Source organism: Pogona vitticeps, chromosome 4 (assembly GCF_051106095.1).
Source record: "Pogona vitticeps strain Pit_001003342236 chromosome 4, PviZW2.1, whole genome shotgun sequence".
In the NCBI taxonomy this organism is placed as follows: Eukaryota; Metazoa; Chordata; class Lepidosauria; order Squamata; family Agamidae; genus Pogona; species Pogona vitticeps.
In genome coordinates this window covers 18344129-18371673 of record NC_135786.1, presented here as the reverse complement: position 1 = coordinate 18371673, position 27545 = coordinate 18344129, and the positions used below count along the sequence as shown (strand labels likewise).

The 27545-nt window shown below is 40.2% G+C and overlaps 1 protein-coding gene across 2 annotated transcripts in view; it reads left to right on the top strand.

Annotated features, from left to right (window-relative positions):
* Positions 1-1740: 1740 nt before the first annotated feature.
* The window catches only part of DOK5 (docking protein 5), a 74794-nt gene continuing 48989 nt past the window's right edge, over positions 1741-27545 (top strand). Inside the window, exon 1 of one of the 2 annotated variants that reach the window (XM_020779541.3) lies at positions 1741-2202. In XM_020779541.3, the coding sequence (XP_020635200.3) occupies positions 2137-2202 (66 nt within the window). In that variant the 5' untranslated portion in view covers positions 1741-2136. The remainder of the gene's footprint in view (positions 2203-27545) is intronic. The other variant, XM_020779542.3, reaches the window with a different exon arrangement.

Genomic DNA, 27545 nt, shown 5'->3' with positions numbered 1-27545 from the left:
TGTTTAAAAATCCATCCCTGGTCTGTGTGACTTATTATAGGGAATGGTTGGTGGCAGCTTAGTGTAACTGTGTGACATATCCCAGTAGGTCTGGGTTTGTCACAGTAGGTTGTGAACAGAATGAACTCTGTGTGTCCTCAGAGCCACATGAGTCCATTATTTTATATCTTCACAAAGTTCATCCCTGGCATTGAAAATGTGTAACCCAGAAAAGTCCTGGAGAATCACAAATTAATCTCTAACTATCTTTCTTTTCCCAGCACTATTGCTGTTGCTTCTTCTTCTTTTGGCCTTTCAATGTGGGCGGTGGTGGGAAGAATATCAGGAATAACAAGACTTTGAGCGTGGAATGGGCTGTCCTTCATAGAAGGTTCTTACATGAAGGTGGGATGGCCCTCTGCCAGGGGAAGCTTTAACTCTGAATTTCCTGCTTTGGAGGACAATAAAGGTAAAGGTTCCCCTTGACAATTTTTGTCCAGTCGTGTTCGACTCTAGGGGGCGGTGCTCATCCCCGTTTCTAAGCCATAGAGCCAGCATTTTGTCCGAAGACAATCTTCCAAGGTCACATGGCCTTAGACACGGAACACTGTTACTTTCCCACCGAGGTGGTACCTATTTATCTACTTGTATTTACATGCTTTCGAACTGCTAGGTTGGTGGGAACTGGGACAAGCGACGGGAGCTCACTCCATTGCGTGGATTCAATCTTATGACTGCTTGGTCTTCTGACCCTGCAGCACAGGCTTCTGCGGTTTAGCCCGCGGCCCCACCACGTCCCTTTTTGGAGGACAATGGTCTTGTATATATTTGATGCCCCTTTCAGTTCCACAGTTTGACTGGGAATCTGTTAGTGGCCTAACTTTTGTTTACTATTTTATTGTACATCCAGAAAAGGCTTCCATGGTATTAACTATTCATTTAAACTCATACACACCGAGAGACAGACACATTTCTTCCCCACAGAGGAAACTGTGTTTGGGGCTTGGGGGTGCCTCCTCCTGAAATCCAAGTGGCAGGTGTCGATAGTGGTTTAGACATCTGTCTGTGGACCCATTGGTTGAGAGTTCGATTCCCCACTATGACTCCTTAACTAGGAGGGCTGGACTCCATGATCCATAAGAGTCCCTTTCAGCTCTGCGGTTCTAAGATTACAGATCCCTTCCACAGAGACACAGAGAGGAAAGTAGACAGTCGTTTTACTCAACTCCATCTCATGTATTCACCTCACAAGTCAGCTGAGGGGCACAAAGCTCTACCTTGCCCCCACATTAGAATTCTTCCTACCTACTGGTTTTGTCTGGGTTTGGCTTGAAAGCTGGGCCGTGGGCTTATTTGTTCAAAGAAAAGCTCCTTATTCACCCCAACCCATCCCCACCCTCCAAAGACACACAGGCTGGCAGTTCAACGGGGGTGGGGTGGGGGGCAGGCGTGGGTAAGGGAAGGGGCCTGACCCCTTCGCCTCAGGTAAGGAGGGAGGCGGGAATTACGGGGCAGCGGGAAATAGGCTGGGTTGCCCCCACTGGCTTGAAGCGCCCAGCCTCCCTTTGCACAAAATCTGGCGGTCCTGCCGGGCGGAGGTGGCGGGTGCCTCTCTCCCCCCTCTCCGCGTTTCGGTCTGCCGGGCAGCCGCCAGGAAGGGCGGGCGGATCTCCTCGCCCCCTTCCCGGGGAGGAAGGCGAGCAGGGAAAAGAGGAGGCGGCAACTGGGGAATCTAGGCTGATCCTCCGATCCTCTGATCTCATTCCCCAAGCCAGTCAGCTGCAAGCTGTCTTTTTTTCCCCTGTCAGCTGACCCGGGAGGAGACCCTTTCTTCCGTTTCATTCACACGCTTCCCTCCCTTCCCCAGTGGATTTTAAACAACAGCCACAACGCCCCCAGGTTTCCTGCCCTCCTCCAACCTCCTCTCGCCGTCGGGGTTTCTGAGTCAGAAGGACCGGGAGATTTGTTCCAAGGGCTGATCGGGGTGGAGGGAGGGAGGGAGTGAATGGGTGGGTGGGGGGTGGGAGGGATGGGGTGGGGTGTCGTCTGAAAAGCAAACCAAGGACACCCCCTTTTCCCAAGCCACGCCGACGACCTGGATTGCATCTCAACTTTTGCTCCAACTCCCGTCCTTCTCCGCCACGCCGATTGTCCAGGATGGCTTCCAATTTTAATGACATCGTGAAGCAAGGATATGTCAAGATTAGGAGCAGACGCCTAGGAGTAAGTGTGCCTATTTTCCCTCTCGCTGTATTTCTTTTGAGGGTGGGAAAGGGCTGTGGTTTGCCAGATGTAGCTTTTTGCCAGATGGAAATGTGTGGAGTGGAAATCCTTCCGGTGTCTGAGGAACTGAAAGGAAACCCATGGGTATTTTATTTTTTATTTATTTTTGTTCAGATCACCTTGCCAAAAAAATAAAAAAATAATAATAAAAAAAAAGCCGGTCTCTTCCAGATGCCGCTTTCCTGTGCGGGATCTGGAAAACAGATCTGGAAAATATAGAAACAGCTTGTATATGCACATTTCCAGTCAATGGAAGCAAAGGGTGAGAAGCAGCCCAGATCTGCTTCTCTCAATATACTGTACCTTTCCAAGGGTCTTAAACACTTTGATGAAATAGCAAGCTGTTGAAATTCACAGAACTCTTTATTAAGCAGGGTGTGTGTTTGTGGGGGTTGGATTGAGGATGTCAATAAAGCAGAAGGCAAGTGCAGATTGAAAGAGGAATTAATGAAGAAATCACAACCCTCTGAATGCCTTCCAACTTTCCAGATTGGCTCATTCCAGAGGAGAAGCCGGGTGGCAGCAAAAAAACTTTGGCTTGTGAATAGTTCTCATTCACTTTAGTGGTGTTTGCACACCCAACTTCTTGACAGGTTTCTGATCTCTTTTTATTTCCAGGTATAGATGGTACTAGGTTTCCTTGAACATTTATAGGTAAAGGGTATTGTATTGTTGATAAAAAAGAAATAAAACAACACACACAGGATTACATGCATAGACAATCATTTTGCTTCTTGAGCTGTCACAGTAGTTTTCAGATGAGAGATTTACAGTGCAACCCTATACTTGTCTACTTATAAGTAATCCCTTTTGAGTTCAGCAGAACTTTATTCCCAGAGAAGTATGTGCAGGCTTGTAAGTTAACAAACAAAAGTATGCGATTCCAGCCTTAATCAGTTTTGGTGGACATCAGTTTACACTGAAGATGTAAAATCTATTATTGGCCTTAATGTGTACATTCAATTCTTCTGTCTTGTCAATCACATCAGTGCACAAGTAATTGGAATGTCTGTTTTGGAGCATTTTTGTTAAGGGGTAGATATCAGACAGTCTATGGGAACATGTTGGTTACCCTACTAAATGTTAGGTTTTTTTTTTTTTTAAATGTCTTGTTACTACCAATGTAGGCACCAGTGTACATACCATGGGGTTATTTGTTACAGTATACACAGAGATTGTCACTACAATAAATAAATAAATAAATAAATAAATAAATAAATAAATAAATAAATAAATAAATAAATATCTGGTTGCACATTTGCTGATATGATACCCAAATGATCCCTCTCTTTCATTTTTGCTATTAAGAAAAGCCATGACTTTGGTATGTTAAATGAGAATGCAACTCTATTTTTGGTCTGAAGGATTTGGGGAGGAAATCATTTCAAGGGATCTAAAGTTTTACAGAACTGTGCGAGGAAAATATCTAAAGTTTTCATAGTACAGAAGACCTGTATATAGAATTAATACTGTGAGCATGTGTGCATTTAGAGGCATCTCGGGTCCCTTATTTATTTAATCACAAATGGTGTCCAACTTTACCTTGACTTGTTCCTTTATTTCAGTTATTTACACTTCATTTTCCAGTCTAGGTTCATGTGGTTAATGCTATTGAAGATTTCTGTCTGTCTCCCTTTGCCCCGATATTGCACTGATAATGTAGAACTGGGTCCTGGGAATCATGGTTTCAAGTTCCTAGGGATAACCTTCTTTGTCAACTTTTGGCAAATCAGTATCTTTGTCCCTTTGTTCTTCCATCTGAAGAATGGGACCGTTGTTTTACATTGGAAACAGTATACCTATCAAAACACTACCTGGTTTGTAGTTTTGAGCCAAAGTGAGATCCAGAGGTGCATGGTATAGTAAAAGAGGAAGAACTGGGCTGTTGGAGGTAAAAAGATAAAGCTTATTAAGAGTAGTTTGCTATTTTAAAAGTCTCAGAGGTAACCTATTGGCATTTGTGCAAGATACGTAAAATCTGCTGCTTCTAATTGTGCATCATTGATAACATGCTGGGTCATGTGTCCAATTGTGAAACTGAGATGCACCCCAGCGCCTCATCCATTAGCCACAATTAGCTATGACAACTTAGGCAGATCTGATATGAACACCAACGGAATTCCAGCCATTGTGAGTATTGTAAAGAAACACACTGAAATGATCCTGTGTACCATGCTCTTGACAGTAGGGTAAGAGTAAGACCAAATATAAGATGGATTGACTCCATCAAGGAAGCAATGGCCTTGAGTTAGCAAGAGCTGAGCAGCACTGCTGATGACAGGACATTTTGGAGGTTGCTCATTCATGGGATCATTGTAGGTCTTTGGTCACTTGATGACATGTAACAAGAACAACAAACACCATGATCTTGGAACGGTTGTCAGATTAAATGCTCAGTGTTTCCAGAAGTGCAGGTGTTTTCTTTAATGCTTGTATTCAACGGCTCAATTACCTATTTTCAGTTTTGCAAGAAACTTAGGGTCATAGTTTAGGTTGGTATTGTTGCCACTCCCCTCTTGTATTTTGGAAACACAATAACAAAACAGGCAGTTCCAATGATAGAATTATTTTACTCTGCAAAAACAGCATCTAAGAATAGAGATCTACAAAAGAATTCATGACTTACCCAGGCCGGAAGTGGTGCTTACATTTTGTCTAGAAAAAATATCTTAATGAACATGTGGTTCAGAATGCCTGCTCTCAAAGTATGAAGATTTCTATTACAGTGGGGTCTCGACTTACGAACGGCTCGACATACGAACGTTTCGACTTACGAACCGCTCTCATAGGAATATATGGACTCGACTTACGAACTTAGATTCGAGTTACGAACTCTTTTCCCCCTTTTTTTAAAGCTAAGTCATCTTAGGTTAAAAGGAAAAAAGAAAAAAATATCCCCATCTAGTGGCAGAAGGCAGAATAGCAGCTTACCATTAGTTTCTATGGACAAAAAGAGCAGATACGGATTAAATGGTTTTCAATGCATTCCTATGGGAAATGCAGATTCGACTTAAGAACTTTTCGACCTGAGAACTGCCTTCCAATATGGATTAAGTTCGTAAGTCGAGACCCCACTGTAATTAAAAACACACATATCGGTGTTTTAAGAAAAAGAGTCATCAGAAGATTACCCACATATGAGATGTGTCAGTTCTTAATTGAATAATGAAATTTTTATCTGTATGTCCACGTGTTCACTGATGAATATGGAGACACAGAAAAGGAAGGGAAAGTAATATTCAATATGAATTTGAGTTTCAGTTAAATGATCCTTATTTTATTCAGTCCATGAAAGTTATAAGACATTATCTTGGTGAGAAAATATGCCATTCTTGAACTTCAATTAGTAGTAGACATGCATCGACAAAGTAAGTAAAGCAAAAATCTCCCTTTAAAAAATCTGTACCAAAATGTAAAAGTATTGAACATAATACTGAAAACAGCAGTAAATTAGAATCTGGGAAAATGTGGGAGAATGGAGTTTGCACAAACAAGCAATATATCAAACCATAGGATGTTCAGTTTAGGATTGGATGTAGTGTATAAATGGTATACAAGTGAGAGAAATTGGGGTGGAATTAAATGGAAAACTCTTGTGGAAACTTACAGAAACGTTATGTGTGACCAAGTGTTGTAGCTGACAAAATCTTCTGCCACAATCAATATACTGTATTTGCTGGCATATAAGACTACTTTTTTGCCCTGAAAAACATGCCTCCAAGTGGGTGGGGGGTCGTCTTATACGCTGGATGCACTTCAGTTGGGATAGACATAGCTGCCCATAGTGGCCTTCCAATGCTCTCCCGGTGCCCATAGTAGCCTCCCGATGCCTGCCCACCTCATTCTACATACCGTCTAGTATCGCACGGTATCCAGCATGGCTGCGGCGAGCATCAGCCGTGAGACGGGGTGCCAGTGTTTTTGACGTGACTGGCCTGTTCTGCTCGGTGGGAAGCAGCGGCGCTCTGGCCCGCCCCTTGTCTACACAAAGCTCACACATGCGCACTAGCGCACTAGTGCTGGTCACAGGGAGATGCAGGGGCGGGCCGAAGGCATTGCGGTCATGCTGCAGCCGTATAATGGTGACAATGAATAGCAGCTTTTATTTGGTGTATGGAAGGTGTGCGGAAGAGGGGGTAGTCTTATATAGTGAGTATATAACAAACTCAATATTTTGAGTGGAAATGTTGGGGGGTTGTCTTATATGCCCAGTCGTCTTATATGCCGGCAAATACTGGTAGCTTCAGAACTCTGCCAAATTATTGCTTTTACAGTAACTATGTGGCTGTGTCTCTGGAAATTATAGGCACCAATATAGTGGAGAATGGGCTTGTTTGGAATCAGATAATTCACATTTTTCATGGAGAAGTGATCAGTTATTAAGAAATAAAATATCTTGAATAGTTTCCAAAATCTTTGTACTTTTTCACATTCCCACCACATATGAAAGTATGTACCAATTTCCTTCTCACATGTCCAACAGACCTTCAAATTACTAGCTTTAATTTTATTTAATTTTGTCGGTGTTAAATACCATCTTAAGCCAAATTTAAAAATTTTTTCTCTTATTCTCACTGACATAAATCTTAAAACCCTCATTTTCCACATCTTCCTCCATTCTTCCTCATTTATTCATTTCCAAAATCTTGTTCCCACACTAACTTCAATCCTTTCTCACTTTCTTCTTCTAAGTCAAGCAGGAATCCATAAATTTTACTCACTGTACCATTTACTGACTCAGTCATCTGACTATCTTCATATGATAATATAAATTGTTCATACTTCGTGTATTCTCTGCCTTTGTTATATTTCTTTGCCCATTTGTTAGTCCGTCTTTCTAATTGCATATAATTCAACCATGAAATATTCTTATTCTGAAGGATTGGTTCCATTTGACCATTCAATCTCATTTTATAAACAGTCTTTCAATCCAATCACTTTTTTTCTTTAAATAATTCCACATACACTTTCATATTGACAGGAAAATTCTCTATTTCACTCAGTAATCCTAGTGGAGAGTTCAATGGACATAAATTCTTGCTATATTTATACCATATGTTTAACATTGACTTTAAAAACGCGTTATTAATTTCACTTATTTTATATTTCTTGACCATACCAAATAGGTATTTTTCAATATCTACCTGTAATTCTGATGGCTCCATTTTCCACCAAATTAACCTTCCTGGGTTATATATAACTTCTCCAGTAAACCTTAATTGATTAGCCAAATAATAATTCTTTTTACAAATTTATACCACCTTTTTGTTGTTTTATACCAATACTTTTTATTTATTCTGGCTCTCTTTCCTTCATTACAATATTTGTTAATCATTCCTTGCCAAAATTTAAAATCATTCTCTGTTAACTGTATTGGTAACATTCTAAATAAAAAATTAAATTTTTGGTAAAATTTTCATTTTTATCAGTGCAATCTTTCCAAGCCAAGAAAGTTTTAAATTATTGTATTGTAATTTCTTTTCAATTTCTTCTTTTAATTCATTATAATTATATTCCTTTATTTTTTGAATGTCTTTTACTAAGTCTATACTTTAATATTTAACTGATTTACATGTCTTAAAGTCATATTTATCAGCAAACCTTCCTTGTTCTAAGTTATTATGATTAAAAAAATATTAATTCAGATTTTTGCCTATTTACGTGTAATCCAGTTATTTTTCCAAATTTTTTCCAAATGAGTTTTAATTCTGTCTATACTTTCCAGTGGATTTTTCCACTGTCAATAGGAAATCATCAGCAAACAAATTAATCTTTATTTTATTATTTTCACCCATACCTTCAATTAAATCATCATTCCTTATTACATTTGCTAGCATTTCAATAATCAAACAAAACAGAACTGGAGAAAGAGGGCAACCTTGTCTAGTGCTAATCTTTAAAGAACTAAATGACATGTGAAAAAGATTCAGAATTTAATCCTGAGATAGCTTTGTTATCAATACAGTATTTGAGAATGTGGAATATGATAAGATGACTGAAGAATTGATTACCAATTTATTAACAGCCGCTAGATTAAGAATAGCTAGGCAATGGAAATCAAAATCTGAATTTAGAATGGGTAATTGGTATAATGAAATATGGAACATACCTATAAATGATAAGCAAACTTGTAATTTAAAGGTTAAGAAAGGAGAGTTGAAAAATAATAATTTTTATGATATATGGGGCAGTTTTTTGGAATATGTGTTAGCAAGAGGAAAAGGGAAGGCTCCAAATCAAGAATCAATGCAGTTATGGAGAAGAGGACAATAAAAGAAGAAGAAGAATAGATGAAGAAGAAGATTATTGCAAGAGGTCCCGACTATGGTTGTGGGGAACACAGTTAATCTGTGTTTTGGTTTATGTGTTTTATGTTTATGTTATAGTAAAAAAAAAAGAAATAAAATATCTTTGACAGAATATAAACAGAATACAGTAGGAGGGGGAAATGCATCCTTTATTGCTTCATTTCTCTGTCTGCCTATAAATGTTGTTTAGTAATGTAACTGAAGTGGGAAATATTTCCAGTCAGAGAGTTCATGTGATGCAACTTGGTTTTGAATGTTGTGTAAGTTGGACACCATATATTACCCTTGTATCCTGTCTCTCCATCATTTTATCCACACAGCAGTCTTTTATAGTAGGACAGGCGGGATCTCTCTCTCTCTCTCTCTCTCTCTCTCTCTCTCTGTGTGTGTGTGTGTGTGTCTCTGTGTGTGTGTGTCTGTGTGTGTGTGTGTGAGAGAGAGAGAGAGAGAGAAGACATTTCAGAACTAGTTTACTATTATTTTCTTCTGCTCAGTACTAATGAGAGTAAGCTTGAATGTCACTGCTATTGTATATGAAAGCTCCTTTGCTAGTGTCACCTTATCTTACTGCTGCCAACCACTAGCTACTTGTGTCCTTCAGAGGTTTCTCTTCATTCATCTCCATTGAAACTGCTTCACTGGAGAGGGTGCATAGACCTTGATCTTGTTGTCTTCGCCTTGACTACTCCACCTTGGGGGACCCTGCTGGGAATCTTGATTCATAACAGAGTCCTGTGGGTATTGCTCTCGGGTACCCTGACACACTCAACCCTGCTCACCTTTTAAAGATGTGCATATAAGAGTGTGAGTTATTATTTCATAGGGTCACCGGAAGTTTGAAGCAACTTGACAGCATACAACAGGAATAACAGCAACAGCAACATAGCAGCACCGCCACTACCAACAACAAAACAGCTGAGGATATGAATCTGACCATTCTTGGTTCTTGTCCGAAATTCTCGTCGCGCTTTTATAAATACACTGCAAATAAGCAGTGATTTTTTTAAAATGATGATATCTTTGTTACTCATGTGCATGCACATGTGCACCCATAGATGCAGCAAACATTTCCCTGCACATTCGCATGCACACACACACACACACACACACACACACACACACACACACACACAGAGAGAGAGAGAGAGAGAGAGAGAGAGAGAGAGAGATATTTTTTCTTCTGTTGGAATTTTTAGTCAAGTAGGTTTAACACATTATAGAAACTTCCAAAACCTGTTAAAAAACACACATCCCAAAACCCTGTAAGTGAAGGTGGCAGTGAGACATGTCTGTGTACTAAATGCTGGGAAATGGTGAATGATGCATCTTTCAGGGCACTGCCACTTTGAGCTCTCTGAAGTGACTTCCATCTGTTTCCAGGAATGCTTCTAAAGGTAAAAAGGTAAAGGTTCCCCTTGACAATTTTTGTCCAGTCGTGTTCGACTCTAGGGGGCGGTGCTCATCCCCGTTTCCAAGCCATAGAGCCAGCGTTTTGTCCGAAGACAATCTTCCGTGGTCACATGGCCAGTGTGACTTAGACACGGAACGCTGTTACCTTCCCACCGAAGTCGTCCCTATTTATCTACTTGCATTTGCATGCTTTCAAACCACTAGGTTGGCGGGAGCTGGGACAAGCGACGGGTGCTCACTCCGTTGTGTGGATTCGATCTTATGACTGCTTGGTCTTCTGACCCTGCAGCACAGGCTTCTCTGGTTTAGCCCGCAGCGCCACCACGTCCCCAGGAATGCTTCTACATCATACATAAAGGGTGCAGTGTACTATGCAATTAGTTGAAGTCAGGGACTCTATAACTCCCAAATGCACTGTGTTATCTGCATGAGGATACAAGGAAAGGCAACACAAGGAAATGTCAATGGCATTTGAAAACAGGTTCCTACTAGATCATGGATGGGCAAATTGTAGTTCTATAACTTATGTTGAATCACTTATGTGAATGCATACACTAGTCTCTTGTTTACCAAACTTTTCTACACATGGCTATCTCTTTGAAAATGATCTTATAGGACTCCTTGTCATAGCATCCTATGTAGATGCTTGTTTAGGTTACAAAGTACATCTCCAAAAACCGGGGAAATCTTACTCTATTTCTTGTGGGTTTTGAGATTCTGGCATTCACACACTTTAAAGATTCACACACTTTAAAGAAGCAGTGCACAGACATAAGAGCTACAAACTTGATTAAAAGGAGAGAAGCAGAAAAGGATACATAGGATGTGGAGGAAATAGATTTTAAATCACTGGGCTAGACTGTTCCCCCCCCCCCGGGAATTCGACAAAGCATCCACAAAGTCCTGTCCTTTGTAACCAAGCATGTTGTTTCTCTGTCTCAATAATGTAATAGTGTTGAATAATAGAATAGTAGCTTATTCCTGCTTCCAACCCCCTCCAAAAACAAACAAACAAACAAAAAACACAACAGAGCAGGAATTTCACCCATAGTATTTCATCTACAAGTAAAAAGAGCTTATTTAAATTAAAGAGTTCTCAGTGGAATCTAAGAATCCCATGCACAGTATGCCAGGGGAAGAAGATCCAAATAAGCATAATTAACCCATTCCAGTGGAAAGAAAAACTCATTGTCATATGCATGAAGGCATGAAACACAGAAAGACAAGGGTCCCCTAATAGTATTGATGTGGCCTTGAGTGAACCATAGGAACACCGTGAGAAAATGTGTGAATTGAAACTAAGATAGATGGATTTTCTTTACTAGATGGGTGCTAGGTGGAAAACTGTGGTTAGGATATAGGAATTGTAGGTAAGCAATGTTACATACAGCACTGATGTTACCTGTCTGTCATGGGTTTGGAGGGAAAGTTCCATCCTATGGGGAGTGGAAGGCGGGACATCAGGAGGAGGGGCTGTACTGTATATATATGTGGAGCTTGTGTGGAGAAGTTAGGAGAAGCTGGGGAGAAGAAGCTGGTGTGGGAGTCTGTGTGTCAGACAGGGTACTACTGTGTGTCAGTCAGTACCTACCTGATAGGTTCAGGTTTCTTTATGGTTAGCCAGAACTGATAGGTTCAGGGTCTGTGCTTTACTTTTAAGTGTTCTGTGTGAACCAAACTGTTGTATGTATGATTGAGACTAAGCCACGTTACTGTATCTTATTCACTTGATCATTTTATTTTCCCTGTGTGTTATTTAAATAAACCTTATTCCTTTGTTTGTTAAAAATCCATTCCTGGTCTGTGTGACTCCTTACAGGGAATGGTTGGTGGCAGCTTAGTTATAGTGTGGCGTATCCTCCAGTAGGTCTGGGGTTGTCACAAGCAACACTTACTTAAAAGACAAATAAATCTCATGTAACTCAGTAGGGGGGATAAGAACCACATTTTCAGAGGAGGTGGCTTATGTTCTAATTTGCCCGAACTGCTACATCCTACTCTCTGGGCATCCTTGAGACAACACACACACACCAGCCAAAGTATACCATTCCCCTAATTGTGGAATGATCCCCCCTCTCTATTTTTACCCTTTCTGTTACGAGTCTCCTTACCTAGCATTAACGTTTTCACCTTCTTCGACAATTTGTCTCGCTTTCCAGAATTCACTAAGTCTCTTCTTTCTTCCACTTCACTGTAAGTGTCATTAGAAGACATCACAATAACTCTGCACATCTAGATTTCTATGGAAAATGTGGGTATATTGCAGTTTCACTGCATATTCTATCGACTGATTTACATACATGTCATAGGCTAAAATCCTGTTGCATAAATTATGCCTGCATAAGGGAGATGGTATCATCAACACGGGGATACTACTAGTAATTAAAGAACTCTTGTTTCAGTCTTCGGGCATGCACAACTCTCCCACAGCCAGTTTCATTGTATGTGAGTGATGCAAGCCTCGGGATTGAAGCAGGAAGTCTTCAGTTGGCAGCAATCTCTCCCTGCCAGTAACATCATCTGGCAGTGGAAGATTGCTAGTTCAGTGAGACTGATTCCTTGTGATTCATGCAAATGATTGGACTGAAGCAGGAGCTCTTTAGTTACTATCAGTCTCTCCCTGCCAGTGATATCACCTCCCTTACACAGACATAATTCCCACAACAGGATTTTGGCCACTGAATTATTGCACATCTATCATATTGTCTATTTCACTAGTACAATGTTGTTATACTCATACATTTTAATTAGAAATTCAGTCACTTTGATCTGGTGGTCACACATCACTGTTTCATAGGTTATGGTCCCATACTTCAGATTTGGGAGAGGTCAACTCCAGTTCCTGGACGTATTACTCCACATTTACCCTGTAATAACATCATTGTTGGTTTATGACCAGAGCAGAGGAATCACTTCTTCTAAAACTGGGCATGTATCTGTGAGGTATGTCCTACTCAGACCATAATCTCTCCCTTTCAGGAAAGCATCTGCTTGCCATAGCATTAATTTCCATGTATACAAAGGAGGTATATTTGCAGACATGCCACATATGGACATCAAAACCTGCAGAGATATCCAGTGTGTGATCTGTAGCCGTGCATTGAGGTGTAAGGTGTAGGGAATTGTACAAACAGATTTGGATTTATGATGCAGGTCCTTGTATAATCAGGGATGGTGCATCTGATCCTGATCTCTTCCGTACCTTTATCTGTGCAGTGGAGGACCATCTCTACACAAGTCTTCAGCAGACTGAGAATATCTAATAGCTTTGCAACACACAGTGCCAGCTTGTAATATTGTAACAGTTCAAAATTTCTGCTCTACCTTGAAACTGTTTATATTGCAGTAAACATAAACTTTGGTAAAAACTACTCTTTAAATGTCTTTGAAAATCCAGTTCAGGTTGCCATAAGTTGGATGCAACATGCCAGCACATCAAACACACACAGACATCTCCCAACATTGAAACAACAAAGTTTGTGCACACTTTTCCAATTATGCACATACTGTATCAGCTTTTTGAAATGGACCATGATGCTTTTTCTCATATTCAGATAGGAAAGGAAGTCAGATGTTTTTGGCTAATAAACATTCAAAGCTGCGAAGAAATTACGAGTTAGAAGTCTTTGATCCAAGATAGGAAACTGAGTTACATAATGGATCTCCAAGGGCTAATTTGAAAATCTGATTTGGGTTATTTATTCTCAGGAAAAGAGCAATTTTACATGCAGTTTCAAAACTGGCAATTAGCATATTTATTGAACAACAACAACAATAATAAAGGTGCGTTGCCATAGCAGCATTACCACGGCATCCTCCTCCTTTCAAATAAGATCTCATATGGAGTAAAATTATTATATTGTTTGTTTAATTTACCATATTTTGAATGTGAAAACCCATCCTTGGCTCCCTAAGACAAATATTACTATAAATATTTTTATTTTAGAAAATCTCTATGTACCATTTGGTTCCCCCACCTTGGAAGTCCCCCCCCCCGGATGAAAAAAAATAGATAAGCACAAAAATAATATGATTGCATTTCCACTGGGTATAAATTTCATGAACATAGTGAAGACTGTTTTCTATGCAGTTCTGTATAGGATTTAATTTTATTAATGCTATTTTATTTATTTTATTTATACCTTCCTTTCTCTGCAAGAAGACCCAAGGTGGCTTACAATATTAAAACAAACAAGCCTAAAAATACCATATTAAAAAATAAATAAATCAGTGGCTGGAATCTAGTAGTACGTGGCAATTAGAGTTGGCATGTTATATCAATGGAATTTGTGGAGGAGATGAACCGACAAATCTCCACAGATTTGCTGGGCCTACTCTAATGGCAGCTTACTACTGGATTTCATCCTATGTCAGTTTAAGACTAGGAGATAAAAGCATTTTAAAGCAATTTTAAAAAATATAATACATATATATAATCTGCCTTCCTACTGGCAGTCTACAAAAAAGGCTGGACTGAAGAGAATGCACTTTGCTTGCTGGCGGAAGGACAGCAAAGATGGGGCCAGCCTGGCCTCCTGTAGCAATGAGTTCCACAGACTGGGAGCAGTGACAGAGAAGGCCCTCTCCCATATCTCCACCAAACATGCCTGTGAGGGTCGTGGGACTAAGAGAAAGGTCACCCCAATTATTTTATTACTTTCAAGTCTCATAGATGGAAATGCGATCTTTCAGGTTGCTTAGACCGAAGTCTTTTAGGGCTTTATAGGTCAAAAGTAGCACTTTGAATTAGGCCTGGAAACAGACTTGAGTTTTTAACCATCCTATAGCTAGAGTTCTTTAAATGGCACACAGGGAAACTTAACACATGACATATGAACAACTATAAAACTGGGTTTTATCGAAGATGTTAAAATGGGAGTTTTAACTTTTCTCTAATTATGTGCAAAATCCTTTCCTGTTGGAAATGTGAAATCATCTTAATGAATTCTTTTCTTCACCTTTAGGTAAATGAAATAGTTGATGTTTTGTACCTTAGTTGCAACATGTGATACAAAGAGCATTAATCACAATATTATGTTGCTTTCCACATACGTTATACGTACAGCTCATCTTTTGCACCGAGGTGAGCTACTAAAGATGGTTAAGCACAGCACCCATCCCATTTCCTAATCCCTGCAGAGCCTTGTGGGCTGTATTTTGTCCCTTCTTACAGTTTGTAGGTTCAGCAGGTTTCGGGATGTTAATCTCCATCCTTCAGTGGTGTAGTGGAGATAAGACTCACAGAATCAAAACCTGGGGACTTTCTGAGCGTTGGAGACTATGACATCACCCCCAGGGTTTTCTTGTTCCCTCCTGGTTTAGCTGCAATCACCACATTAACTGGGAAATACATGGATTTTCCCAGGAACACTATATCTTTGCAACCTGTCCCTGTTATCATGCTAAGTATTCAAGGGTGAGTTGGTCTTGAATAGGCAATTAAGAGCCATTAACTTTACAAAAGCCCTGTCCAACTGTTAATGTGCACTAGTTCAATGCACTGCAATGTTTGGGTTGTCTTTAATAGGACATGCACTACGGGGAAATCTTACGGTGAGCATCTGCACCTAATTTACTATGCTACACAAAAATAAACAAAAATAAAGAAGACAAAAACATTGTGGCTCCTTAAAGACTAACTGCTATATTCTAATGAGAGCTTTCATGAGCAACTCCACTTCTTTAGTCAAATTCTTCTTAATTTGCTACAATACCACTACTGGAGTTCCAGGGTATTCCTGTGCATCTCCAGGTCTCCGGGCAAGGTGGATCAAGAGAACATTTGATTGTGATGGGAGCCTTTTACTGCCCAGTCCCTGGTGCCAGCAGCCCATTATCTGGATCAGGTGAAGAGAATGCTCTAGCAGTGAGCTTTCCATCATCCTCAGCAGTGATGTGGGGAGTGTAAAAAAAAAATTCTCATGTGAGCTGTAGGTAAAGTAGCATGGGATATGACCCCTTGCAGGAAAGACAGCAACCACTTTAGCTGCTGGTGTATTTTGCTTAAAAACAGTTCTATCTTTCCTTCTTCTGGGATAGTGTTTCCCAATCTGGAAGTCATGACCCCCCCAAGGGAGTCACAAAGGGAGGGGGTGTCACACATCTCCTTATATGTATTGTGACTCTTGTTAGACCCTCCCTTGACCTTTTAAAGCTAGATATTAAAGTTAGTGTGTATGTGTATGTTTGAGAAAGGCCATTGGGGAAAAGAAAGGAGCCTCTACTTTCTGAGAAGGGATAACTTTACCCTATTAAAAATGCCTTTTTATCATCAAACATGGCTGTGTGTGTAAATGTCACAGGTTACTTGGCTATTATAAAAGGGGGGGTGTCACAACTTGGAAAATGTTGGGAACCACTGTTCTGGGATATGGAATCTACTTACTGGGTTCTACCCACAACCTGGGCCCATTTTCTCCCCCCAGATTTCTTGCTAAACACAGACTTGTTTGTTCAGCTTCTGTGTAAACGATTTTCCTACCAGACCTTGCATGAACTTTGCAGATCTCCTGAGGATCTTATATGCTGCACAGCTTCTCAGAATCTGCCCTGTACACCATAGCATTTTGCCATTGATTGTAAGATGATGAAAAATTCCAAGAGGCTCCTGTTTATATATAGAGAGTGTGGTTGCTTAGAGCTGAGCATTCCATAGTTCCTTCCTTCCTGCTTCTTCAAGATCCTATTTAAAGAGGCAATTTGAGGATAAGAGTTGATACCGGCACTAGCACATCTTGGATGTGAGCCACCAAGGAGTGTAGATCCACCCACTGGAGACTGTGGATGCTACCTAAGAAATTCCCTGCCACTTCCAGCTGCTACTCTTTTAACTCTGATGACAGTTTTAATGATAGTATCATCATCGTCGTAGAACTACAGGGCTGGAAGGGACCCTATCGATCATCAAGTCCAGACCTGGTCAAAGAGGCAGAGTGGAAAATTGAACTCATGACTTCTGGCTCTGTAGTCAGATGATTAAATCAATGAGCTATCCAGCAGTTAATAGCACAGAATATCCAAGTAGAAATATCAGAGTTACAGGCTTCAGCAAATTGAGGATGATTGGTCTGCTTCAACATTGTACTGTGATTTAGTTTCATAGATGGATGAGAGTCTGAGCGCATAGTCTGGAAATTTGTACGTTGAAATATTCAAATAAGATAATGAAAGTCACACTCTGAATTAATAATCAGGGATGTCATGTTAGGCTCCATGAGCAATGAGCGATATTCAATAATCCAATATTCAATTTTAATCATCCAGTAACATCTATTAATTCACCCTGGGTTTGGAAAAATGACTCACTTGCATATGTATATTTTTGAAAAATATACATGGTATAACTACAGAATTGTGGGCTGGGGGCTCCATTTTATAGTACAGCAATGCAGGACTGCTAAGATGTGGAGCTGGATGAATAAAGGATTGCTTTGCTGGCCACACTGAAAGAGGTATAAGTCATTTTTTAATACAACATTCCCCTCCTCTTTTTTCTCTGTGTTGTTTGGGAGGCTGGGATCTTCCTCGTTCTTGACTAATGGAGCCCCTGAGGTGAATGATTGGTTTGGATCCAAAGGATCCGAAGTCCTCTGATCTTAATAAATACACACAATTATTGTAGTGTGTTCTGTGTGGTGCTGCCGTTGGAAAGTGTCAGGAAACCTCAGCAGGTCCAAAATGCAGCAGCCAGATTGCTGACTGGGGCTGGTTACAGACATCATGTGACCACCACCACCCCCCGGTTACAGAAGCTCCACTGGCTGCTGATGTCTTTTTGGGTGGCATTCAAAGTGCTGGTTTTAAACTATAAAGTCCTAAATGGCCTGGGTCCAAGCTATTTCAAAGACCATATCTCCCCCTATGTGCTGGCTCAGTCCTACCACCTTCACAGGTGCATCTGATGGGGGCACAGGAGAGGATTTTCTCTGTGGCTTCTTTCAGACTTTGGAACTCCCTCCCACAGGAGGCCAGACTGGCCCCAACTTTTCTATCCTTCCACAAGCAGACAAAGATCTTTCTCTTCAGGCAAGCCTTCCTTCAGTAACCAGCTACCTGTGTGTGGATTTTAGATAGATTGTTATGCATTACTGCTTTAACTGAATTTTAGTACTACTAGTTTTTTGTGTATTTTTGTGTTCTCAGACTACGAATTTAAAATTTCTGTATAATTATTGATCTTTGCCTAAATATTGACTGTTAATGATGTAAGATGTCTCTTTATTCATCGCCCGTAGTTTGTAGTTTTAAATACTGTATTGTCTTTCAGTGATATAAACCACTGTTTTATACTTGCCTTTCATTGTTGTAAGCCACCTTGGGTCCTTTTCATGGAGAAAGGCGGTAGGTAAATATATTTTAAATAAATAAAGAATTTCCATTCACCCTAGTAAAAGTCATTTCCTCTTCTTTCTTTAGCTGAGAAAGGGTTAATACCATTAAAAGCTTGCAGTATTCTTAACTGAAAGTGTACAAGAAAAGCATTAGGATCATAAAAACTAAGGAATGTAACTGAATATAAAGCTGCTATAACTTTGTATTCTGGACATGCTCTCCATCTCCCAAGGTCTGGCAATAAGAGAAGCGTGCGCGTGCACACACACACACAAACACACACACGCACATGCACACACACACACACACCAGGATCCTGTCCTTCCCTTGGAACATCACCCGGATGTAAAAGTCTCAAAGAAACCAAGATTGAGTAAAACCTCTTTCTGTTAATGCCTGGCTGCTGTTATGAGACAGCCTATAATATGTGGTTAGCAGGCTGTGTTTGGTTTGTGGGGTTGCACATTGTTCGTGTTGGCTTTCGCTTATAATCCCCCAGCGTACATGATTTCAGTTATCTCTTAGTGTCTCTAGTTATGCCATCTTTCGAATGTAAATTAGGACTTTCTTCCATTGCCAAAATTCTTGACAGGCAATTTGTTTGATTTGTCTGTTTTTCAATTATTAGAAGACCAAGGGGAAACCAAGGGAGAATGATAGCTCATAGCTGTGATATTTATATTCACTGAGCTTCTGTTGGATGCTTTGTTACCCAGCCTAGCTCACACTGGTGCTTAGTGGGTTGATAGGCAATTTGTAATTCCAGACCATGTTTCCCCAGCTTCTATGGATTTATGCTCCAGCCTCATCATAAAGGAAAAATTGCCAAGACAAACTGCTGGTTGTCGCTGAAGATTTACAAAAGAATATTTTGTACTCTAAGTTAATCTTAGAGGAACATCTTGCAAAATACTGAAAAATGCTTTCATAGGTTAGATATGTTGGCTCATGTACTTGATGAGCTTGGCTTGTGATGAAATTTGCTCTTGAAAAAGGTTAAAACTTATTAAAATTATTATTAAAATTGATTGTGACTGCCAAGCCTATCTTGAGCTTGTTGAGTGGAGATAAAAGACGTATCTGGCAGTGTCTGAATTACTTTTTGTTAGAAATGCTATGGTCATCTTTGACATTCAGGCGGAATGATTTCTTTCGTTGATAGAATGGGTTCCAAGCCTGCCCCAAGATATTTTACTGCCTCCAATGAAGATGGCACCCCCTCCCCATTCCATGTCCAGTAGCCAACCACACCGACAATTATACCTTACTTCAACACTGGTAGTGGCAGAACATTGTATTCCACTGTGCTTTGGCAGGAAGCATTTTTAGGAGGTAAATAAAAAGCTGTTTATTAGACCAGTGAATTCTAACCTTGGATCCCCAGATGTTTTTGAACTACAACTCCCAGAAATCTTAGCTAACACAGTTAGTGGTGAAGGCTTCTGGGAGTTGCAGTCCAAGAATATCTAGGGACGCAAGGTTGGGAATCACTGTAGCAGACAAAGCTATGCCCCTTGGCTACAGGTGGGCATTGGCTCCCTTTTCATGAGGATGGTTGATCTGCTCCAAATTTCAGTCTGAAGGAGGTGTCCAAGGTGCTGAACTTATTTGGAGCAGAGGGTTCAGTACCTTAAAAGTCTGGACGAAAACCTGGAGGGGATTCAGTGCCTCTGAAGGGCTGATGCTGCTTGTTCTGATTAATGTTATCAGTGAGCCCTTATGTGTTTTGAGCAAAAGAAGTATTCCTTGTTTCCTTGGAAGGAAGGAAAAATCTTAGTTTTTAGACAGTATCTTTATATTTTTCTGACATAACACCTTGCCAGTTGTCATGAGTGATGTAATTTTATTCTGCCTTTATTGTTATTATTTGGTTATGTGCAATATGATTTCCAATTTGCTGCCTTGCACTTTCCCAGTAAATATTTGGTTTCTGTAGCAGAGCTATCTTTCAAATAACAATAAATGTTGCATATAATCATAGGATAGAACTGGGCTTGAGCCAATGTGAGATAGCTGAAAGTTAAAGGGTGTGTTCATATAATGTGACATCATAGAAGCCAGTGTGGTACACTGGATTTTAGTGTTAGACTGGGAGATCCAGGTTGAATTCCTACGGAGCTGTGAAACTTGCTGGGCCAACTTGTACTTCTTAGCCTGATCTACCTAATGGGGTTGTTGTAGAGGAGGTAAAAGAAGAGGAGATGTGTGCATTGTGGTTTTTAGGTCAAAGGAAAAAAGATGGCATGTAATGTAACTCAGTGGTCCCCAACCTTGGGCCTCCAGATGTTCTCAGACTGCAACTCCCAGAAGCCTTCACCAACACCTCTGCTGGCTAGGATTTCTGGGAGTTGAAGTCCAAGAACATCTGGAGGCCCAAGGTTGGGGACCACTGATGTAACTAATACATCAATATTGGTTATTTATTTGCATAAATCAATCAAATGTGAAAAGGCCCTGGTTTTCTGCTAAGACATTCTGCAATGCAAAACATTCCCCTCTCTACACAAAGGAGGACTTGCTAGAGGTGAGAATTCTCACAGTAGTTAGAATCCGCAGCAGGCTGCCCTGGTATATCAAGACACCCTTTTGTGACCGCAGTTGAGACAATGGTGAGATGATTTCATATCCTTGATTTAAAGCAGCTATTTTTTCTTAAGAGGAAAATAAGAAAATTTACTCAGTAAAGTACGTGACAGAGCCTTTAGTTTGCAAGAACTGAGGAGGGCTATCAATGACTGTAAATTTCAAAAGCTACTGCATCAGGGGGCTGCTATAAGTTGGAAGCAGTACGGTGACCAATGATAACCGTTTTCTATTAGATTGGGTAGCAAACTATTTTGCTGGGTACTAGTCATGTTGAATAGCAAGTCGGATGCACTTCTTCACATTTCATATTGGGGGAGCTTCATTACATGGAGTCAGTTGACTTTGGTTAGCAGGAAGAGTTGCAAACAATTTGGTTATACAGCAACCTGGCTTTCAACAAACTGGAAACATTGAGAGCTGCGTGGCAAAGGTCAAGGAAGCAAATCACAAGTAGAAATACTAAAATAACAAGGTAGGGGGTTAACTTAGAAAAAGATCACTAAGACTCCAGTCCTGTGAACAACGTTGCAAGCTTACATGTTGTTAGGATCAACTGGTTGGAAGTTTATAATTTTCAAATATTGAAACCAGTGCTGAAAAAGAACATAATTGTTGCCTTGATCCTCAGGAGAAGCAGTGGTGCTTCCTACTAGTTTTAGTTCAGTTTATCACCGGAACCAACAGCTTAGATGCCCATGGAATTTCCTTTCCAAGAAAAGACTGAGGAGGCATGTGTCAGAATTGCTTCAAGTACACAGTATACTACTTCAGAATATGGTGAAGGATCAGATAGCAAGAGCTTAATTTGTAGCACGTCTCAATAGAGTACAGAGCAGGCTACACAAAAATGTGTAAGCAAATAGTTTGTTGCAAACACCCCCCAACAAGAAACAACAACGAACAACATGCATGTAAGGGCTACTGTTGGTGTGCTGATTGGTTGTGTGATTGATTGTATAATGATGACATGATTGGATGTACAACGGGCAACTGTCAAGATAGCTCTTGGTAGTATAATTGCCTGGTTGGGCTCATGTTTTCAAAAGGATTCTGGCCACAGTTGTAGTAATGCTTGTGGTAGTAGTTGTACTCGCCACCATCTATATTAATGAACATTTCACAGTGCATAGATACAGTGGACCCTCGATTTACAGACTGCTCGACTTTCAGACTTTTCGAGTTACAGACTTCTCTGGTTGCAAAATTTAGATTCGACTTGCAGCCAGAGAATCGACCTACAGACCAGAAAAAAACCAAAATGGAACAAAAATGGAACAAAAACGGCCGGTTACGGCATCAGTCGGTTTTCAATGCATTGTAGGTCAATGGAGACTCAACCTACAGACTTTTCGACCTGCAGCCACCATTCCAATACAGATTAATTCCACAAGTAGAGGGTCCACTGTATGTGGTTTATATAACCCCATTAACATCTGCCTGTTAATGTCAATAAGCAACCATTGAACCTGTGGCTTAAATTAAGCCATCTTCAGGCTGAAACTGAGAGATTCATGTTTGCAGTAGTTGCTATCAGAAAACAATGATGAGACAAAGTATGAGTGATACATGCAGGGACCTCTCAAGAATCTAAAGAAACTGCTTATCATTAGATGCCCTCAGCCAGCATCAACAGATTGTATGAGCTGGTCCAGCTACTGTTTATTTGTTTGCTTATTTGGTCACCATATGGGATCGGAGTCCACCTGGCTAACATGACTGAGACATTTCTTTCACTGCAATTAATATCATGAGTTTTAATTGAAAGTACTTATGAATTAGACAGAAAATGCAGATTAAATATTTGATTGTTATTTGATTATTTAGGGTCTACCTGGGGAGCAGAAGTGCTGCTTTGTGAGTGAAGAGGATCTTAGTTGTGGTGAATTCACTGATTTTGTTTTTAGTACACAGGACTGTGGACTTCATTTATTCCAGGTTGGTCCGTTAGACAGAGACTGCAATACAGGCAGTTCTGTATTTTGTTCTATATTTTTTCCACTCTCTATTTTTCTTTTTTCCATCCTGCTTAGAGCCTCCTTCTTTCTTATCTCTCCTCAAACAAACAGGCAAATAAAAACACAAATGGCCTTGTTCTCAGTACACCTCACATGAGGCTGTGTCCACAGGTAGGCCAATGAAAATATTGAAAATCAGTACCTACTCATGTAACATCTGCATCAGCCCTAAGGGGGGGGGGAAATGGTGGCTGTACCTAGGGCTGCTGTGATTGATGAATTGCAGCCTCCCCAAACCTGCTCCAAGTTTCACTGGCAACAAATACAATGATAAGGTCATTGAAGAATAGAGGGATATTTGTTTAGTATTAACAAGCAAGAAATTATTATTTTTCTTCTAATCAATGGTACAAAGGTACCTATTTTGTGACAGCAAGCCAAAGTTGCCTCTAACCCAGTATGTAGGGAACAACAACAACAACAACAACAATAATTGGAATATTAGAAGCAAATAACATCACACATACAAAAGATAAAGAACTGACTGGAAGGTAACATATCAAAAGACTGTGAAAATCTTAAAATCAAAATTAAAAGGGGGAAACACTTAAAATCAAAATTAAAAGGGGGAGACACAAAATCAAAATTAAAAGGGGGAGACACAATCACAGCTGTTCCAATAATTAGATTATCCTGGAGAGTTCACCTTTATGGCTGGCACAAGGTGCAGCACCATAGATAACATTCCGGTCAGCAGTCACATATTACCACTAGTCACAGGCCTTGAAGTCCTTCCAGACCTAGAGAGTGATCATTTACCTCTTCTTTTAAACATGGACAGATTATATTTACCACCAAAAATTGGAGGCTGTGGATTATTGCAAATACAACAGGTGGTAGAGGAGGAAGAAAGAAGCCTAAATGATTACTGTATATCAGTACAAGCAGATAAAAATTACTTGAAGCAGTGAAAATAGAGAATATTTTGAAAACAACAGAAACAAAGGTTCACTATAAGAAACAATAATGTGAAAATAAATTAAACAGCTAGAAAAATAAAACACACATGGACAGTACCTGAAAAATATTGATGGAAAGCATGATCATAATTCAACGTGGGCCTGACAAAAACTGGGGACCATTAAGAAAGAAACCGAAGGCCTGATTTTTGCTGCACAAGGAACAAGCACTCTAAACCAACGTGATGAAAGCTAAGATCCAAGGAATTAGTGCTAATAGCAAATGTTGACTCTGCCAAGAAAAAGGTGAAATGGTATCACACCTCTGTAAATGTCCAAAGATTGCACAAACAGATTACAATGTTAGACATGATAGAGTGGCAAAATTAGTGCATTGGTCATTATGCAAAAAATATAACTTGCCAGCCTCCAAAAACCTGTGGGAACATCAGGTAGAGGTGTCAGTAAATGAGGAAGTCAAGATCTTGTGGGATTTCTGGATTCAAACGGATAGAAACCTTGAATACAACACAGCAGACATATAGTAGTAATAGAACGAAGAAATGTCTGGATCATTTGCATTGCAATTCCAGGAGATGCCAGAGTTGAAAATAAAGAATTGGAAAAACTAATAAAGTACAGAGATCTGGCAATTGAAACATCTCGCCTCTGGAAGAAACACACTTCAGTGGTTCCCATAGTCCCTGGTGCTTTGGGAACAATATCACGAAATTTCACACAGTACTGTAAGCAGTTGCAGATCTCAGAAATCACACAATCAGAGCTACAAAACCCAGCTATATTAAGAACAGCATAATACTGCGCTGATAACAGATACTTAGGGTTTGGGTGAAAGGAACGTGGTGGTGCTGCGGGCTAAACCGCAGAAGCCTGTGCTGCAGGGTCAGAAGACCAAGCAGTCGTAAGATCGAATCCACGCAACAGAGTGAGCACCCATCGCTTGTCCCAGCTCCTGCCAACCTAGCAGTTCGAAAGCATGTAGATGCGAGTAGATAAATAGGTACCACCTCGGTGGGAAGGTAACGGCGTTCCGTGTCTAAGTCACACTGGCCATGTGACCACGGAAGATTGTCTTCGGACAAACGCTGGCTCTATGGCTTGGAAACAGGGATGAACACCTGCCCCTAGAGTCGAACACGACTGGACAAAAATTGTCAAGGGGAACCTTTACCTTTACTTTTAGGGTTTTGGTTAAAACTTGTATCTGTTATACAATACCAGTCAATTTTTTTGGTAATGTTGACTGTGCCTGGTGTTTCTGAATAATAATAATTGTACAGTATCTTGTAACTTGTAAACTTGTAATTGTTATATAATACCAGTCAATGTTTTTATAATGTTGACTGTGTTTGGTGTTTCTGAACAATAACAACAACAACAGTGTGCTGTCAAGTCAATCCTGACTCAGTTTTTTGAGGTTTTCTAGGTAGATTCTTCTGTGGGTATCCCGGAACCATGCAGCTTGCCCAAGGCCACACAGGCTGGCTCTTCTCCCTGGAGGTGTGGGGAATTGAACTCCCAGCCTCTAACTAATTCACTGAGCTATCCAGACAGCAGAAGCATCATATAGCCTGCCTTCCAACCCAAATTACTGTACGTTACAGCTTTTAAAACAAATGATGATGTTGAACAACTGAGAATTAAGAAATCAAAGGGTATGAATCCATGCATAAACCAGACTTATTTTTGGAGGATTATTGAGATTTGTGTGTTGGACGAGAGGCTCACTCTTTGTTTGTATGTGTGTATTTTTTCAGTGATGCACAAAAGGAAAAGTCATTCAAGAGAAAGATGAAAATGAGAGGCAAGGCTCTTAAAAACATGAAACTCAAAACAACAAAAATAGTTAAATGTACACATTTCTAATGAAATATATTGAAAACCTAGGAACCACACACCCTAGCAAAACAGTCAAACAAAATCCACGGACATCAGGATACAAAGTCAACAAATCTTTGAGATGAACAGTCCAAATGTTCAAATGAACAACCCAATTTGAGGACAACTTCAGACTTCATTATCCTTTCAGTTCAACATTGTTACATAAATGGACCTTAGCTAGACTTGACCTTCCCAGTTAAAGTGAGTTAATGGCAGACAGCTGGCTGGATAGCTCAGTGAGTTAGGTGTTTGGTTGGGAGTTCGATTCCCCATTGTGCCTCCTGAGAGAAGACTACACAAACTACACAGTACTTTTGAGTACTCTGGACCTAGAAAATCCTGGAGAGGGTCACCATAACTCAGAATTAACTTGATGGTACATAATTATTATTATTTTAGCAGCAATATAGCTAAAGCCAGGCTAATGGCTTTTTCAGCAAAGTATTGTTCTATTGGCAGAAGTATCCTTAAAACAAATCCATAATGGGAAAGGCCTTGTAGCCAGTAATTGCTCATGTTTGACTTCCATTTATTAGAGTAAATCTCTTTGTTTCCTTCTAATAGTTTATGTTCATTCTGCAGTGCTTAATTTGATTAAGGAGTAGTTTTCAGGCTTATTTCCTTTTTAATATAAATTCAAATGTATGCATGCTTGTGATAAACTCATTACGACTATATGAGTTTATGGCAATAAGTTTTCCTTTAAATGAGGTGTAAAAATGGGCTTGAAAAATAGATTCATCTGTATCATTCTGACTGCTTGGAGAATGCTTCCCACCCCCAATATTTGCCTGTTGTGAGTCTTCAAGTATTGTTTGCTAATCCACAGATTAAAAGCGATGTGTGTGTGTATGCCAGAAACGGAGACTAGCACTTTCTAGAGAGCAGGGGGTGCCAGGGACTCCCTGGGTTTGCCAGAGGTGGCACTGCCACCAGAATTTGGGTGTGGCCATCTAAATTTGGCAGCAACTACAATGAATGCCTATGATCCCCCATGATGTTCTTGTGATCAAGCTGGTAAAATATGAGCTTTCTTGGCCACAGTCATAAACACAACATGAACGAAATGTAGGCCGAATCAGAATCGTAGAAGTCATACAACAAACCTTATAAGGTGGTGTGTGAAGAATTGTTTACGATCTGTGGCCTTTTCCAAATGTGCCAGGGACCTTCAGGGGGGCAACCATATGGCCACCTTTGAGAATGGCTGGGCTAAATGGTGCAACTGTTTGATAGATTTGTAACTGGTTGATGGGCCGTATCTAAACAATGCTCACCAATGCTTCCTTATCAGCCTGGAGAAAAGTGGCCCATAAGGTGTTGACAAGTTCTGCCGAGGGTATGATATTGCCCCATGCTTTTATAAATGACTTGGGCAAAGTTGTAGAAGGATGCTTTTCAAATTTGCAGATGACACCATGTTAGGAGGGGTAGTTACTACATCAGAAGACAGCATCAAGGTCCAAGGTGACTGTATCAGGTTGGACAATTGGGCCAAAACAAATGAAATGGTTTTCAACCAGGAATAAAATAAAGTCAGCATTTAGGCAGGAAAAGCAGGTCCCTAAATATAGGATGGGTGATACCTGCCATGGCAGTAGTATATGTTAAAATTTTCTACGTGAGTCTTAGTAGAAAACAAGCTACATATGAGTCAACATTGTGATGTTACAGCAAAAAAAGAAACAAATAGTATGATTCTGTGCTGCATCAACAGAAAGATACCACCCAGATCAAGGGAAATAATATTATTGTCGTCTCTTTAGTCAGACGTCATCTGGAATACTTTGTGTAGTTCAGGATACAATGATTTAAGAAGCACAGCCACAAGC